Below are 13,745 nucleotides of genomic sequence, written 5' to 3' on the forward strand. Positions count from 1 at the left end.
GGTCACTGAGAGGAGCAGGAAATTCATTAACACAAGAGGCTACTCATAACCAGTCACAGGCCAAGACAGAAGGTTACAGAAGGTGTCTCAGGAAAGCTGTTGAGGCGATCCGCAAGGGGTCATGCTTTTCAATCAAGCACATTCAATACACATTCATTATTGTGCCATCGGTGCCTTAGACATGCCTCTCTTTCTTTCTTTACATTCACCATGCAGCTGAAAGAACTGAGGAACATACTGTTTTAAACATTCGCCTGTTACACCAACAACTGGTCCTCAGAGTGTCCACGATCAATTGATCCTATTGGCTGAGCTCTGCTGATTTAACAGAACATCTTCTCTCCAGTAACAGAAGTAGCACAACATTCAGGACAACCACCATGTTTCCCACAGCATCCATATCTTAAGTAAGTCTTAGTTGGATTAAACGGCACGCATCTGCTGCAAAAACAGAATTGTGACAAATTTTCAGTTCAATTCAAATTTTCCATTTGCTCAAGAGACAATCCTGATCTGTTCACAGTCCTAAACTTGAACACTAAGATTTACTTAAGGGCTGTGAACACTCTGGGTGTATCATCTTAAAATGGTGATTTTGTAAACTGTTAACCAATAACTTACTCAGAGATCAAGCCATCCCTGCCTCTGGCATATCTCTGGTTGAAGAACTCCTCTTCTTCCTCTTCATCCTGAGAAAGACAAAAAGTATATATATCCACCAATTTCACACAGGAAGTTCAGTTTACTTTACACGAGGAGTACTGTTCAGCTGTATTCAGTCTTTTTTTAAAGTTTAATAAAATGATGATGATGAGGATTTGACTTGAGTAAAAGAGAAAGGAGGGGCTGATGAAAGAGTCTATCACGTTGCACTATGGGACATGTAGGACCCAGGGTTTCGGCAGCATGACTCATACTAGGGGCTAAAAGTCGGGATATTTCAGCCTCTGCTTCAATTCCGCCTGTTCTTTTTTTTTTGTTTTTAACAAGCCCCACAACTTTATGAAAGTGTAATACTAAGTAACTGGAGTGCCCTTTCTTAAGCGTACTACAAGGTACCCTTTTGATTTTTTGAGTAGTACTATGGATCAATGTTTTTACGAGTGGGTCCCTGTTCTGTTTGTATCGTGCACACGCAGGTGCATGCAGGTGATGCGGCACACATTCCTGTGAGTTGTTTCACACTATGTCACTGTTCGTCAGACGGTGGTACCGCATCAAGAAACACAGCAATGTGCCAGCAAAGGCAGGAAAGGAGAAGACCGATACAACTGGATGTGAACAGTGCATGTTTCAACATAAAAAAAGTGTAGTAAATTAAAGTATAAGTGTCACTCACCAAAATTCAAAAATTTTACTGAGTAATAGTGAATGTAGACGGAAACTTTGCAAGGAAACTCAATAGGGCACCTTTCACACACATCACACACTTTAATGGCTACTTGCACTACACAAAAAAGGAATTATTTTACTGGTGAACTGCCAAATAAAAAGGTGAAAAACAGTGCAACAGTGACCTTTGTCAGCTCCTGTGCGTTGGCCAAATTATCCACAGCGATGGCCAAGAAGACATTCAGCAGCGTGTCTGTCATGAAGGCAGTTAAGTAAACACACACAACAAACTGGGGGAGCGTATCTAGATTTTACTCCCCTATCCCCTATACGACTGCATATTGATAAACTGTACACAGATACTGATAAAGATTTTGAGAAGAAATAGCCCTTGAAAGGTTTACAGATGCAAACAAAGTATCGGAGGTGTTTCTATAAAGCCAATTCTCTCTTTTGAATTCCTGCTAGCCTATAGTTTATAGCTGTAGCTTATGGCCTTAATTTAACACTCCATTCATCTTTATTATGATTATTCTGATTATTATTAATATTATTTTATTTTTCTCTTGGGTAACTACTATATATTGCATGACCAAAGCAGACTTGGAATTACATCTATTGATTACCATGTCTGAGAGGAAGAGGAAGATTTACCTTTGTATTTTGTTCAGTTTTATGTTTGTGTTTAAAGTGGTTGTAGGATAACTTCATATAAAGACTTGCATATTTTACTTCTGGATACCTGTACTGGACACTTTCATTAATTTTTATACTGTTTTTAATACGACTGGGCGATAGTTATTCCATTTATTCTATTATTGTTTTATCAACTGTTGTCTACTGTTTTGTTTATATACCTACTTATGTGCTGAAATCACGTATTTTATTTCTGGCTACCTGCACTAGACAATTTAAACTCTTTTTTTTTTTTTTTTACCAACCTGCGCTTAAAACATCTTAGGAATGCGTGACTCAGGGAATGTGTCATGTAAATGTTAGCATGTATATACAGTGTCTTGATTAATGTTTCATGTATTTAGTGTTTTGTTTAATGTTTTGCACCTTGCTCCCAGAGAAACATTCTCTCATTATGCCTTGTACAGAGATGTACAGCAAAATGACAATAAACTTGATTTCATTTGAAACTGGTAAAACTGGGTACGTGCTCTCTGACTACATTTGAGGACTCAACAAGGATACAGTTTCCAAATAGTGTGAGCACAATGAAGTAGATCGATGACCACATGCCATACTGCACACCTCCCTGTGAGCGAATCCCATTGTACATCACCTCATTCCAGTCCTCACCAGTCAGAATCTGTGGGCAAATGCATAGAATATTTAGCATAAATAATTACATTGCTCATATTACATCCAAGGGAACATTGGCCTAAAAATACATCAAACAGGAGACATATTCCCTGTCTACAAACCAGTAAAATATATTGTATTAAAAATGGCAGCGAAATAAGTAATTACTATGTGTGCTGATCAAAACCCTCTCTCACATTGCAGTTGGTTTTGTAGCAGATCTGATATGGATTGGTTCACATTTCACTTGTCTGATATTCATGTGCGCATATGTGTGCATGGATGTGTGGGATGATCGCAGAGGCAGGGGGTGGAGAGCGAGTGAGCAGAGTTGTTTAATCTGCGCCTGGGGTGAGAAATATCCCTGGGTGCAATGTGTCATGGCGAGCAGGCAGAACGAGCGGATCTTTGGGAGCCAAACCTGAAACACTGTCATGATGGCAGCTGGAAACGTGTCAAAGTTGGTGGGAGTGTAATCTTCAAAGATGAACCTGGAGGGAAGGCAAATAGAAAGCAGGGTCAGATATGACCAAGGAAGAATAGGAGGAGGAAGGAGAGGAGGAGGAGGATGCAGAGCTATTTTCATGTGGACATGTCATTTCCTCTCCGTCTTATCAAAGATGCCATTAAAGAAACTGCTGCTCAGTTCGCAGTGTGTAGACACCGTTTCAAAACTGTGGCATGATAAGATAAATAGGATCAAATATAGTGCCCAAATCAGCTGCACAAATCAAGAACATAACAAAATTTTGCCCTTAATGACGGAGAAGTGAGGATTTTGACACCCTGAAGGTTTTACTTACCTTCCTCCAAAAAGCTGCATGCCCAGCAGAGCAAACACCACGATGAAGAGGAAGAGAAGAAAAAGCAGGCTGATGATTGACTTCATGGAGCTCATGAGGGACACAACCAGGTTCCTGAGAGAGGCCCAGTACCTGATAGAAAGAAATCACGTTTCTTTGAGAGAGATCTGTAAAAATATACAAAATAATATACTACAACCCAGGCCTGGTTTAGTTGAATGGTCTCATTGTCCCACTTACTTGGTGATCTTAAAAATTCTCAGAAGTCTCAGTGCCCTCAGTACGCTGATCCCAAATGACATGCCAGGCCTGAAGAAGCCCCAAACCACCTCAAAGATGCTGCCAACAATGACCTGCACAACAAAAATCTTTCCTTATAGGCTCAGTCTTATCAGCAGCACATTGGCAAGACCTTTTTTTAATTTGAGTAGATGGTACTACTCCATCTACTCCACACTGCTTGCTGGACTATCACCACCTCATAAACACTGGCTGGAGGACATAATGTTACACCTAAAATTTGAGCAACTAAAGCACACTACTCAAGGCTCAGCTAGGAGGCTATAAGATCTGGCAACCTTCTTTGTCATATTTTCAAAATGGGACTTATCCCCAGTTAACTTGTGTACAGAATGTATAAAGAGTGCTTCCCCACTCCTTATTTTCTTTTTTGTTTTGTCTTTCATTTTCCCGTAATATTTTACAGTATTTATTTATGGGACGGATATTTTTTTTAAGGCTCTCCACCACAAAGGTAACTGCAGAAGGAGAAGATGTAGGGTGTGTTCATGTTTGTATATATTAAGTGAATTTGTGAGAATGTGCTTTACTGAATTATATTCCGAAAATTACATAAAACAACTTGAAAAAGAAATAATTGCAAGATACATCACAAATCCTCACCTTATCAGTTAATAAGATCAACCAAATTGTATAATTTTGCACCAGAAATTCAACTTAAAAAAAAAAAAAAAAGAATTACTTGAAGTCTTTTTTCTTTCGTTTGTAGTGCAATATGGAGTCAAAATAAGAGGTGAAGGATCTCACCCCACAGTCAAAGCAGTTGAAAGATGAATGGAAGTACAGCCGGAAACCAAGACCATACATTTTCAGAAACATCTCTGCCAAAAACAGTCCCAGGAAAACAAACTCTGCATAGTCTGGAGATGATAAAACAAAAAAGCCATTACGTCAAAGGAGGATGAGGAAGTGATGTGCCAAAAAATGCATTTATCAGACATGACCTGAATTATTTTTTAAGTACTAAAGCATTGAAAAAACAAAAATAAAATTAAAAAAACAACAACAACACAACCAATCAAAAGTCAAACCCACAGAGGAAGATGGTCAGCCAGTCAGGCTGGTTGTGGTGGACGATGGCCACGCAGATAGTGTTCAGAGCCACCAGACTGAGCACCATCAAGTAGAAAGTGTCTGTCTTCACCATGCGGCGGATGGAGATGCGTAACATGCGCTCTTTACGTCGCAGGTAGGCAGCAGGGCCACGGCGGCCGCTGCGGAAGTTCATCCTCGATCGCGACATGCCTGAAAAGAGAAAAGAGAGAGAGAGAAAGTTCAAACATAAGCTGGCAAGAGGTCGAGGAAGTGGTAAAACAAAGCTGAAATGTACAATAAGTAAAGGTCACTAAAAAGCTCAGCAACAGGTGAAGAAGTACAGACAGGAGGAAAAGGCCTGCTGCAAAGGCAGTGATTAACTTAACAGACTGAAATGGTCTTCACTCACTGGCAGTAGACGTGTCTGTATACTTGTCGTCCCCCGGTGCTCCTCTCCGTGCACCAGTCTTCTTACTGGCTCTCTTTAGCACTAAAAATGAGCCGCAAAAACTCAAGTTTAACGAATCTCTGAATTAGTGAATTTCGGTCAATTAGAAATGGAAATGAAAACAACAAATTAATTAATAAATCCTGGTGACTTACAAGACTTAAAAAGGTCTCATTTGCAGTTATTAGGCCAAGCCACTGGTAACACGTCCCACTATTTAGCATTTACAAGCAGTATATAAACATTTAATAAATGGTTTATAACACACTCTGATAAAGTTGTAAGCAGATATATATGTACTCTGACTCCTCCTGTGGGCACCCAAAGTGAAGGCTGGTGTGTAAACAGTAAATATAGTAATACACAATATGGTAAACAGTAAAAAAATAATATAGTTACACACAATTCTATTAATATAAAATACTTCTTTCATAGGAGAAGTTATAATTGTTTAACTAAATACCATAAAAAAAATACAAATATTGCAAATCAACGTCCTTACATCTGCTTACAACGACATTACCATGTGTTATAAACCATTTATCAAATGTTTTATGTGCTCCTTATAAACCAAGCAGTTTATTCACATTGTGACTTGTGATTACTCCTTACATCTTAGCAGCAAATGAAAAAAAATCATTACTGCATATAGTTAGTCATTTTCACGTTAATTTAAAGACAAACACTGGGTCCATCCCACAAGGAATTACAAGACACTGATATAAGACATCTTCCGCTAACACGTATATGAAAGCAAAAGGAAAACAGCAAACATAACATTACATACACATTAATTTAATTTCAGGTAAAAAGAATTGTGCACCAGGAAGCAGCAGAAAGAAAAGAAATTCTGCAACTCTAAGGACTTTTGTCCTCATCTCCCAGGCTTTCTTTAAGTAACTGTCTAACTTATACATATACAAACATATACACTACATGTGCGTGTGTCTTGTGGTTGTGCATGTGGAAGCGTCACTGTCAACCACTGACAGTAAACTCCCTCAGTTTATATACAGAATATCCATTCTTTTCTCTATTGAGGCACAGGGATGTTCCAACACACTTACACAATGGCCATTTACTTAAAAGAAAAAGACGCCATTTGTCAAGTGTTTTTGTGTTCAGTTTAACGGTTATTTAAGTTCCACCAGTGAGACTGGACTGGTAATATAACATTAATATAAACACTGTTGCCATGGTTACCTGCAGTTTAATATATCTAGCACAATGATTTATTGAAGTGCTTAAAATGCTGACTAGAACTACTGTATGTTTAAAATGTTGACACCAGTTAGACATGAGTATTTTCTGTTGTATAACCTCTAGAGATTATTTTAGATACAGTTATAAATAACTGTATTAGTGTTAGCTGTAGGTGTGATTACAAATCTAAAGTGTGTGGACTCACCATCTAACGGCGATCTCCCTGAATTTTTATTCTCCTCTGCAAGCATAACCTCCTCTGTAAAGCAATAAAACTGGGGGTTATACACAGACTTATTTGTTTTCATCACACAATGCACAATTTAAAATCATCAGACATGGAAATACACATTTCAGGGTTGGATTATTTAGGATGTCTGCAAACATTTACAGGAACTGAGGCCAAACTGATGTAAATGCTTTGGGAGGCCAGTGTGACCGTCTTTAGAGAAAGAGCTCTTATTCGGTCTTACATTCTCACAATATCTTTTTCTCTCCCTGTTTTCTCTCTCTCCCTTCCCACACTCACCCACATCCTTGCACACATAAATATGCACAGCATTCCTCTCACATACACACACATGCATGTAAATACACAAACACAAAGTGCGTGTGCGCAAATATACATGCGCAGAAATTTAAGTCAGTGAGTCAGTATCACCTTTTTCTCACCCTCTACTTGCGTGGGAGCAATGTAGATTGCCATTACACAGCACTGTGTGTGTGTGTGTTTGTGTCTGTCTAAATGTGTGTGTGCAAGTCAACTGAGCTACTTTACTGTAGGTTCAAAAACCCTGAAAATGTCTGTACCAGAGCAAAATTAAAAAAAATAAAAAAGACTCAACCAGCTGTATATCAATGTATCAGACCATACAGTACCTGCATATCTTAATTCTGTCTCACAATATTCTCAAATAAATAATAACTGAAATTTGTGCTGAAATGAAAAGAACAGTTGGACATTTTTGGAAATTCGCTTATTCACTTTCTACATTATGACAGTGGTTTCAATCTTCTCATCTAATGCTCGGCAAGAAAGTGAATGAACATATTTTCTAAAATGTGAATTCACTCAGTCATTTTGTGTCCATTAACAGCAGCATTTCCAATCAAAATATCACTGAGCAAGACTAAATCCCGCCTGCTCACTCACTTACTGAATGCCTCTATATAGCTTTATACCTCCACATAGCTATATAACAGGTGCGTGTCTACAGATGTAAAGTTATTCGGCTGCCCAGTACCTGCCCTGTCTATCCAGGCTCGGTAGCCATTCAGTTCCCTTTCCACCTGCTGTTGGCGGCGCAGCTTCATGAAGGCTCGCCGGTTCTCCACCCTCTCCCTCTCCTTGGCAAATTCTCTGAAGACGGAAGCATGAAAACAGCACTGATAGTCCATAATACCGACAGAAACACCAGTATAACACACAAAGGAAGAGTCTCACTCACCCAGACAAGACTCCCAACACCAGGTTCAGGACAAAAAATGAGCCAATGATGATGAGGGGGATGAAGTACATCCAGTTCCACGTGGGACCCAAGGCGTCGTTGGTCTGAAATGACATTCATTCATTAATAACAGCATCGGTGCGATGTTTTGTGTTTCATTTGTTGACTGAGTACTTGAGCTCACATTATAAAGGACGGCCGTCCATCCCTCCATGGTAATACACTGGAAGACGGTGAGCACAGCAAACAGGATGTTGTCGAACTGCGTGATGCCGTCATTGGGCCCGATCCAGGTGTCGTTGCAGTCGTACTTCTCTGGACACTTCCTCACTCCACATGCAAATGCCAACTCGGATGAGTCAACAGTCTCATTGTCTACCCAAAAAAAAAAAAAAAAAAAAAAAAGCATGTATTAATTGTTATGGTCTTCTGTTGATAGATACTTAATGTCCAGACTAACAGACATATATATAGTAGTCTGGCTAGCAAGGCACAGGTTCACCACCAGCCCAAGTGGACACTATGGAAATGCTCCAAAACTCCATACACAGAATCTACAATACAAGCTACCATGATGCATGTGGAATACATTGACGCCTTACACCTGGGTCTCCAACCATCTGGTATCAATGTACGAGTATCAACTCTACCCCCAAACACTGGAGTCTTAAAGCAGTAGTTCAACATTGTGGGAAATATGCTTATTTGCTTTCTTGCGGAGAGTTGTATGAGAAGATTGATACCACTCTTTTGTCTGTCCATTCAATATGAAGCAGGAGCCAGCAGCTGGTTAGCTTAGCTTAGACAAAAAGAAACAAAATCTGCCTACCTGCACCTTTAAAACCACAATTTAGCGTATTAACAAATCAGTTTTTTGTGGATTAAACAAATGAGACATAATTATTTATCAATTAGTGAACTTTAAAAGGTACAAACACGAGAGTGGCATAAATCTTCTCATTTAACTCTTGGCTCGAAAGTGCATAAGAAAACTTCACAAAATTATGAGCTATTGCTTAAAGGAAACACTTTAATCACATAGTTTCTGCACACTGTATTGTCTTTTCATTGAAGGCTTTACTTTTTAGCATATTTTAATCTTTAAATAATCTATAAATTTAATTCAATTCAATATTATCATTGATTGGTCATTGTACTTTCTTTTGTTTGTTAAACAACTAAATAAGCACTTAATTGCACATTATGCCTTCTAATATTATATCTACTATTTTTTGTTGGACCATTAAAGAATTAAGGGATGAATGGAATCATTCTTCCAGCTTAAAATGCCATCATCTTATTCAGGTTTTATATCTCAATCCATCTTTCAGTTGTGCTGGACGATGACAGTAAATGCTATGGTGTGGCGTGTGATTACAGAGTAGTTGCTGACTAATTAAGCAGTAGCTAAATCAGCTGGCAACAACTGTAATAATACCTTTGAGCTCGCTGCTGCTGTAATCTATGAAAGCTTCACTTTCATAAACAAGGATGTTCACATCCTCTGTTTGAGAACAATGTATTAACCACACATTTGGTATACCTGTTGGCAAGTCAGTCATGGTGAATCGTACATAACCCCAAAAAAAAGCATGACATTATTCATCTAAAGGCATCAATACTATGACAAAAGCATGTCCACCTGAGGAAAGGAGGTGCCCACAGATGGTGAGGTGGTTAAGCCAAAATCTGTCCCTATACAAATCAAACCTTGCAAGAGCTACAACTAGAAGGTGAAAACTGTTGTAATTTACCTGTAACTAAATCCACCTCCACCAAATGATCAGTATGAAGATACACCTTTATTTTAACTCTGAGAAACTGAGAGCAAAATATGTTGTTTTCAATTGAAGTTTAAAATAGTGTCACAACATTTGTCTACCTTCAGACTTGAGTGGGAATGTCTTCCCATTTCATTTTATCTACCTTTAACCAGTTATTAACTAGAAAACCAGCACTGACACAGAAATACAAGGGCCAACACAATGATATTTTCAGTTTATTAAAGGAACTTTTAAAACATGTATTTTTTCCTTTACTTCTCTAACTACTTACTTTCACACTGTTTTAACAAAAAAGTCATATGGAATTAAAAGCATAGATGGTAAATGGACCCCCCTCTATGCATTACAACAGGAAGAGATAGTTAGCAGTGTGTGTGGATTGTACCAAGGATGTCAACAGATGGCAGGCAGGTGTGGTGAAGCTTCCCACTGTAGAACTCCAGACCAATGATGGCAAACATGAGGATAGCAAAGAATAACAAAAGGCCAATCTGAAGCAGCGGTATCATGGCCTTCATGATAGACTTCAGCACAATCTGCAGGCCTGAAAGTATACACAGAGAGAGAGACATCCCATTAAAGAATAACACCAAAATATCATAAGAATAGCATAACAGTCAAACTCCACAAATATAGTGTCTCTATATTTTGTCAATTGTGGTAGACATCGGCAGCTTCTAAATATGGCAAATACATCAGTGGGTTTAAGGAGTTTTATGGGGAAAAACAATATCAATGCCTAAATTGTCCACTTCAAGTTCAAAGACACAAAAGAACAAGCAGGGATGATCCTGATGGTTAACGCGTATATAGTCATCTGCATTTTTTTGCAACAGCCAGTGTTTCCTTATTCATCTGAGTGTTTTAAGAATGGGTTTTTCCCAGAGAGTTTACTGTAGAGTTGTTCTTGACATTACTGACTCACACCATTGGAAACAGCATTTGTGATGAGGAAAACATCTAAAAATAAGGGGATGTATGACTATTTGTTATGTGCAGTAATACACCAATTTGTTTGACCCACACAGTGCAGTATCAAAGGTCAGGGACTGACTCACTGGGGATCCCAGAGACGAGTTTGAGAGGTCTCAGCACTCGCACAGCCCTCAGGGTTCGAAGGTCGACTGGGATGTTCATGTGGGCACCAGCAGTGGCCAGGATCCTGGTAAACAACGCACACAAACACATACAGAATATGCATATAGTATATTTGATTCAAAGATATTTTTGATGTTAGTAATGTTAGAAAGTTAGTATCATTGTTATCTGTCTATTACTGTTTTGTTAAGGCAGCCAAATTAATAGCTATTACTTGTGATGGCCTGGAAAAGAAGACATTTGGGTTAAAAATAGAGAAAACGCAACAGAGGCTTTTAAAACGGGGCAAAACATCCATTAGTAGCTAAATCTGGTGCAAAGCCTCTCTCTCTGTCTTGAGATTAATGTTTTTTGTCCATGGTGTGTAACAAATCTAATTCCAAAAATGGGTAAAAGGCAACAAATAAGTGTAACTCAAACACAGTTTTGGAGATTAGTCATTCATTTAAAAAGGAAAACGGCAAATAATAAACTGATTAAAGGCAACTGTGCAGCCAGTGAGCGGTACAGTATATCTATTTAGTACACCAGACTTGTATGGTGAGAGACAAAGGATGCACACCACATACACCTGGCAGGCATCTCTACGCACATCTGCCCACGCACACATTGATGTCCCTCCACCTACACACAAACACTGAAAAACAGCATCAGGAGCAACCGACTGGCAATCTCTTGCCAACGTTCACCACAAATCACATCTGAATGTTTCTTGTAGCAATGGCAAAAGCAGGTTTTGTGTTGTTTTCAATTGAGAAAAGATAATGTCATAACAAACCATTCATGTGCTGCAATAATCTCACCACAAAAACATTTTCATTTAGGCTACATTTTTCATCTCAACTCAATATCAGCCAAACCGATTTGGTGGCCCATAACCACTAATGCTTTCGCTGACAAGAGGGTCAATATCCACTGCTAATTTGCTATGTAATATTTTAACTGAGCTGTGAAAATGATCCTAGAAATCATAATTATTGTCCATATTTGTCCATCTCTCTGTCACACACGCACACGCACACACACACACACACACACACACACAAAAATATACAAAGTCATAAAATTCTTTGGACAGAGTTAGGAAGTGTGGGGAGGGTATATGTGTGAGGGTCTCCATCTGAGGCTGTAGAGCAAGTAAAATCTGCGTTCAGGCACAGAGACATTGTACAGTAGGTGGTGCAGGTGCAGCATGGGATAGGCGGTTTTGGTCTCGTGACAAGTCGTCCCACTTGGCTCAAACCAACATCAGCCCAGTGGCGAAAGCTGTTAGTTGCTGAGGTCCGCCAGCAAGAGGAGGCAATGTGAAACACAAACGCAGTCTAACAGGCCAATCAGGGCCAATGGACAACATGGGAAAATCCATCATATCTGCTCTGCAAAGAACTGGCAGCTCTAAGGCACATTCTTACCAGCTGCAAAACCAATCTTTCCCAAGGCCACTATACCTGGAGACACAATCAGGTTCTACAGCAACTGGCAAGTATCCTGGAGGAAAGGAGAACTGTTGCCAATGCCCAATTTCCACAAAAAACTGGCTTCTATAAAGCTTTGCCATTCTACCACTAGGAAAACGCCCAAAGCTTCCAGCTACAAGGAGAGAATCAAGCCTCCTGGACACAGCCCGTGACTGGAAGATGCAGGTGGACCTAGAACAGAAGCTCATCTTTCAACCAGAGATCATGACAACAAATCTCAGACCAGACCTGGTCTTGTGGCCTCACAAAGGTCCCTATGCATTGGAGCTAACTGTACCTTGGGAGGCTGCAGTGGATGAAGCATATGAACAGAAAAGGTTCAAATATGCACTAATAGCAGCTGAAGCAGGGCAGCGGGGCTCGAGGGCACGATTGCTACCAGTGGTGTTGGGTTGCAGAGATTCTGTGGCCAAAGCAACCACTGTGCTTCAGAAAGAAATGAGTGTTCAAGGGCAGGCTCTACAGCAAGCACACCTAGGATGCCAGATGTCACTGTTGAGCCCTCTGGAGGTGTCTTGGGCTTATCAATGACACATCAGTGAAGGAGGGTTCCCACTTAATGACCCCAATGAAGTGATTACCCCTACCACCACTAAAGAAATCAAGGGAGTGCTGATTATTTTATACGATAATTACAATCACGTTATATAATTTTCATGGTTGAAGTGTGTACTTTCCCTCCACACCAAAAAGGAAGCATTTTCAAATTTAAGCTAGTCATGTTGGAGAGCGTTTTCACTAAGACCTGGTTTTTGGGTGGTCAAAAGTGCTGATATGGCATGGATAAGGCCAAAATGTTGGAAAAAATTAGTCTGAATGAGGGAGAGAGAAAACTGCAGTAGGTGCAAGTCGTTTGAGAAAGAGCCCCAAACCAGCCTACGCTTAGAAAAGGAGGAAGTCAGGTGATGTTATAAAGCAACAAACAGGGTTACTTTGGGGTCCACAGAGTTAAATATAAGACTTTTTAAGACCTTTTCAAATCCACACAACATGCAGTCTAATCCCTGTTTCACAGTCATACTGGTCAAAGTATGAAAGTATGATGGAAAACCAGCAGGGACGATACTGCACAGAATTTTTTTATTATATCACATTTTTTCAGTACCGAGTATGGTTATAAGCAGTAACTGGGTTATAGTGTCTGTGAAAATGTACTGGGTGGATGAGTGAGTGAGTGAGGGAGTAAATGGGTGAGTGAGTGAGCCAGTTAGCAAGTGAGTGAGACAAAGAGATGACAGAGCAAGAGACACTGAGACGAAGCAGGAGCACAGGAGTGGGAGTCTGTGGAAATAGCCTTCAAACTAAACACACTGAACAAAGGCAGGCAACAGCATAGCTCCTTCAAAGCTGCACTTTGAGCACAACAATTCAGTGGAGGCTCCCTCAAAATTAAAGCAAATATTCTGTCTGCGTTTGGTGGCTCATGAGTCAACCCTACACACACACATACACACACACACACACACACACACACACACACACACACACAGGTCATATTATTTTGT

General features: G+C 39.7%; 1 protein-coding gene across 2 annotated transcripts in view; it reads right to left on the reverse strand.

Annotated features, from left to right (window-relative positions):
• The window catches only part of LOC120798571 (voltage-dependent R-type calcium channel subunit alpha-1E-like), a 60,136-nt gene that overhangs the window by 20,676 nt on the left and 25,715 nt on the right, over positions 1-13,745 (reverse strand). For both annotated transcript variants that reach the window (XM_040142942.1, XM_040142943.1), the window contains 15 exons: positions 10,723-10,826; positions 10,050-10,208; positions 8,065-8,255; positions 7,881-7,984; positions 7,677-7,792; positions 6,638-6,691; positions 5,191-5,271; positions 4,782-4,991; positions 4,494-4,606; positions 3,687-3,799; positions 3,447-3,578; positions 3,065-3,134; positions 2,533-2,650; positions 1,518-1,585; positions 622-689 (listed from right to left, as the gene is read on the reverse strand). In XM_040142942.1, coding sequence (XP_039998876.1) covers positions 622-689; positions 1,518-1,585; positions 2,533-2,650; positions 3,065-3,134; positions 3,447-3,578; positions 3,687-3,799; positions 4,494-4,606; positions 4,782-4,991; positions 5,191-5,271; positions 6,638-6,691; positions 7,677-7,792; positions 7,881-7,984; positions 8,065-8,255; positions 10,050-10,208; positions 10,723-10,826 — 1,701 coding nt within the window. The remainder of the gene's footprint in view (positions 1-621; positions 690-1,517; positions 1,586-2,532; positions 2,651-3,064; positions 3,135-3,446; positions 3,579-3,686; positions 3,800-4,493; positions 4,607-4,781; positions 4,992-5,190; positions 5,272-6,637; positions 6,692-7,676; positions 7,793-7,880; positions 7,985-8,064; positions 8,256-10,049; positions 10,209-10,722; positions 10,827-13,745) is intronic.

Source organism: Xiphias gladius, chromosome 14 (genome assembly GCF_016859285.1).
Source record: "Xiphias gladius isolate SHS-SW01 ecotype Sanya breed wild chromosome 14, ASM1685928v1, whole genome shotgun sequence".
NCBI lineage: Eukaryota > Metazoa > Chordata > Actinopteri > Istiophoriformes > Xiphiidae > Xiphias > Xiphias gladius.